The 4,069-nt window shown below is 50.7% G+C and overlaps 1 protein-coding gene across 1 annotated transcript; it reads right to left on the bottom strand.

Annotated features, from left to right (window-relative positions):
* Positions 1–840: 840 nt before the first annotated feature.
* Positions 841–1,824, bottom strand: LOC125442537 (gap junction alpha-3 protein-like). Its single transcript, XM_048513929.1, has one exon. It carries the CDS (start codon positions 1,822–1,824, stop codon positions 898–900), a length of 927 nt encoding a protein of 308 aa, XP_048369886.1. The 3' UTR covers positions 841–897.
* Between the last annotated feature and the right edge of the window lie 2,245 nt (positions 1,825–4,069).

Here is a 4,069-nt window from a genome sequence, read left to right as displayed (position 1 = left end):
CACGCCGTCTTTGCTTCTCTTTCGGCGGAGGACAGTTTGCTGCCTCCGCTTCTGCTGACGAGGGAGTGCGGGTTGGTTCCCTTTTCCGTAGTATTGGAACCTATGCACCAGTGGGCATCCGAGACCGTGGGGAGGGCCTGTGGCTCAGTACTAGAGCATCTGCTTTGTATGCAGAGACCCCTGGTGTCTCCAGTTAGGGAAAAGGCTAGGCAGTAGGTAAACTGAAGGATTTGAACTCGGGACCCGAGAGAGCCACTGCCTATCAGAATACTGTCCCTTGACAGGCCAGTGATCTGGCAGGCTGATGTGTCGATGAGAGGCAAATTCAGTCTCCTCCTTTTTTGCACTGTGGAGCCTACAGAGGAGTGTCATCCTGCTGCTTGTGTGTCCCTGTCTGCTCCTGACCACTAGGTGGCGAGAGGCTCTGCAGACCTCCTCCCAGGTCCAAGCCTGGTCCCCACATCCAGCACACTTTCGTGCTGTCTTTGCTGCTGTTCTCTCTGTGAGACAAAAGGGGTAGCTCTTTCCACATCCTCTTTAAAAATGGGAGTATGGACTGTGGCAGCCAGAAAGTTTGTTGTGAGATGCTCTGTTTTGCTACGAGATCAGCCCAGAGCTTTCTGCTGAGTTGGGGAGACCACTTCTGCAGCCTCTGTTCCTGTCTCTCTACACAGCTATTGTTGTCTGTCTTGAAAGAGGCGTGGACAGGGCTGAAGGACAGGCCCAGGCAACAAGAGGGGTCTTCTAAGCTCTCCCCGCAGTTCCACTCTTCGAGGCTCCTGGCGTCTGTGTTTCATCTTTTCTAGCCAGACAATGGGAGAGGCTTCAAGGTTTGGGTCCTAGGCTGATCATATCAGCTCTACTGTTTCACTGTCTTCTCGCACAGCACATGGCAGGCTAAACAGCTAGGTCGCTGGGCTTCCATTTGCTGCCACTCTTGCTGCACCTGCTGTCTCGCTTCTGGCTTGCCACCCAAGTGGGGCTGTCATTCACCATCCCTTCTCCAGGGCTGTCCCCCTTAATGGCCTTGTCACCAGGCTGCAAAGTTATCCTGTGGGATGAAGGAGAGCTGCTGGGCCCGTGGGGGTCAGGACCCATAGCTGCCTCCTTAGCACCTGGACTGTGTCTGGTTGGCTGTCTCACCCTGCGTTTGACGAAGGCCACGTGGAACATCTCTACTATGTTGAGTAGGAGCGAGAGGCAGGCCACGGCTAGCATGAAGAGGATGAAGATGGTTTTCTCAGTGGGGCGGGAGATGTAGCAGTTGACTGTGTTGGGGCAGGGCCACCGGCTGCAGGTGTAGAGAGGCTTCAGCTCAAAACCGTACAGGATATACTGGCCCAAGATGAAGCCCACCTCAAAGAGGCTCTTGAAGATGATGTTGCAAATGTAAGTTCGTAGGATGACCCCTTGGAGGTGGATCCTGCCCTGAGTATCCCGAATGGAGCCCTTGGTGGGATTAGGCTGTCCTGCAGGGCAACTGCCCTGAGCTTCCAGGCTTTCTCGCTCCTTCTGTTCCATGCGTACCAGGTGCAGGATGTGACCCAGGTAGATGAGGCTGGGGGTGGAGACAAAAATGATCTGCAGCACCCAGAACCGGATGTGGGAGATGGGGAAAGTCTTGTCATAGCAGACACTCTGGCAGCCTGGTTGCTTGGTGTCACAGGAGAAGTTGGACTGCTCATCCCCCCAGACCTTCTCTGCAGCAGCACCCAGAACCAGGATGCGGAAGATGAAGAGGACCGTCAGCCAGACCTTGCCTACCACTGTGGAGTGCTCCTGCACGCTCTCCAGCAGCCTTCCAAGCAGGTACCAGTCCCCCATGGGCACCAGATTTGTTTGCCCTGAAAGAGAGGGACGGGCAGACACGATTAGAGGAACTGGCACTGCAGCGCCTTCCGTTAATACAAAGGGAGCAAGGGTGCCAGGAGGGGCAGGATCTACCTGTGCTAAGCCAGCCGAACAGGCTCATTCCGCCTTTGTTCCCTGGTTGTACCCATTGTGTCTCTCAAAGCCTGAGTTTAACCTGACCAGAGGCCCAAGGCCTGGTTAACCTGTTACTGGCAGGGAGTAGCAGCTCCATCTCTTTTCTGCATTTAAATCTTGCTCTCAGCACTTGGCATGTTCCGTATGACCGAATAGCTTTACCCCATAAGGGAGAACGTACAAAAAATGGTTACTACAGGTATGCATGCAGCCAAAGGCCAGGGCCACTGAGGCAGGACAGAAAAATCCCTGTGGTTGTGTTCCACCCACCTGCAGCAAAACAGCACTTTCAGATTCAGAAGCACCAGCATCAAGCAGCGGCGATCCCACCGAGCCTCTCTTGCTGAAACAGCATTGGAGGCCCCCCTCAAAGGGAGCTAAAAGCAACAGCCCAGGAGCGCCTAACCAGCTGTTCGTTGGTGCCACCACCGGAGAACTGAGCTCGAGTCTCTGTTGTCCAAGGCAGGGGCTTTGTTGCCATCTAAGCTTTGCTGTTTATTGGCTCTTGCCCTGACTGACTGGCACAGTAGCCACTGGGGGTTGGGGGCAATCTCCTCTGCCTTTATTTTTGGCCTGGGCACTTTGCTAATTATAACCCCTCCTGCAGGGTGAGTGTACATGGTACAAGGGTTATATTTAGGTAAGTACTCTGCAGCTACCAGGACCTTGGAATGACCCGCCTCCGGCTGCATGTGTGCTCTTAGAGGGTCATTCCCTTCCTCTGACTGGCCCAGCATGGAAGCCGTGGCAGTCTGTTCCCCTTTGCTGTTGACTCCTTCCTCCAACCTGGAGCAAAGTGACATTGTGGGCAAGCACTTCCTCTAGCACAGCTTTGCACGTCCTTGCAGTTCAATGACAGTGTTGCCGGGCACTCTCCTTTGTGACCCCCCTCTTCCCTCGGGATCACTAGGAAAGTAGGCAAGTGACTTGTGCAAATACTGTGGAGACTGTGGTCTTTTGTTGTTCCCCAGGCAGGCATTTCCTGTGCCATTGCATAGCTATTGGGTGTGGAGAGGCAGAGACCACTTGGAGCAAAGACAGTCAAAACATTTTAGCAGTGGCTGCAGCAGGTTCTTATCTACATGCTGTGAAACCAGCTGCTTGACTTAAATGCTTGCCTAGCAACAAGTTGAGCCCTGGTGCCTCATCAGTCTTGCTTCAGGTGGACTAGCCATCCTTTATTGAAAAGTGGCATGTGCACAGGCGGTAAAGACCAGCAAAATTCCAAAAACACCAGTTGTGCAATACCATTTTAGTACCTGTAGTAATAAATACTATGTGTGATTTACAAGTTGCCGATAGGGCTTTCATCCCACCTGATGAAGGATGCTAGACTCTGTTTCACATAAAGACGATAGTTTGGTTAGTTGAGGTGCAACAGTTGAGAAAGTTGTATGCATCCACATTAGAATATAATCCCAAAACAAATATGAGAAGTATCATTCATCTTTACATGCTGCCTTTGACGAAGGCATTATCTTGTGCATTATTGAACATGGTACTTTGATACAAAAGCATTTATGCCAAAATGTATTGTTACTTTCAAATGGATGGGGGAGCAAGGCTAGGTAGGCACTAGGACCCAGGCTGAGCATTCTACAACAAAGAAGGCCTGGCATGCTTTGTTCTGTGGCGGAGGAATATACAATGTACTATCATCTTTATGTGGAACAGAATATAGAAAACTCTTTTATGCTATTGTGGGTGGCCCTAATCTAAAGATATTACATGGCTGTTATTTTTGGAATAATTAGATGGATACATGTTACATTCTTCCATATTAAAAATATGAACATTTAAAAGAAGCTGCTGGGGGGTGGAATTAAAAGGTTCCTGATGCGTGTTGTACCGGCACTAGCCAGTCAGGCACTGGACCTGACAGCCACTTTTCCCACAATCATATCAAAAAATTCATTCCATGCTGTCTCGGACAGAAAAAGTAAGGTTTGAATTGTTGAATACAAGCAAACCAAGCCCAGTTGAATTGGCCCCACTTCGCTAAACCCTACCTGATGGGGCAATCAAAAACCGTTTTATGATAGTTTTATGATATGGGACTTACTCTCAGGAGAATGTTCTGAGA

Source organism: Sphaerodactylus townsendi, linkage group LG13 (assembly GCF_021028975.2).
Source record: "Sphaerodactylus townsendi isolate TG3544 linkage group LG13, MPM_Stown_v2.3, whole genome shotgun sequence".
Lineage (NCBI taxonomy): Eukaryota > Metazoa > Chordata > Lepidosauria > Squamata > Sphaerodactylidae > Sphaerodactylus > Sphaerodactylus townsendi.
The sequence above is the reverse complement of the archived record's forward strand: the minus strand, read 5'-3'. Positions and strand labels throughout refer to the sequence as shown.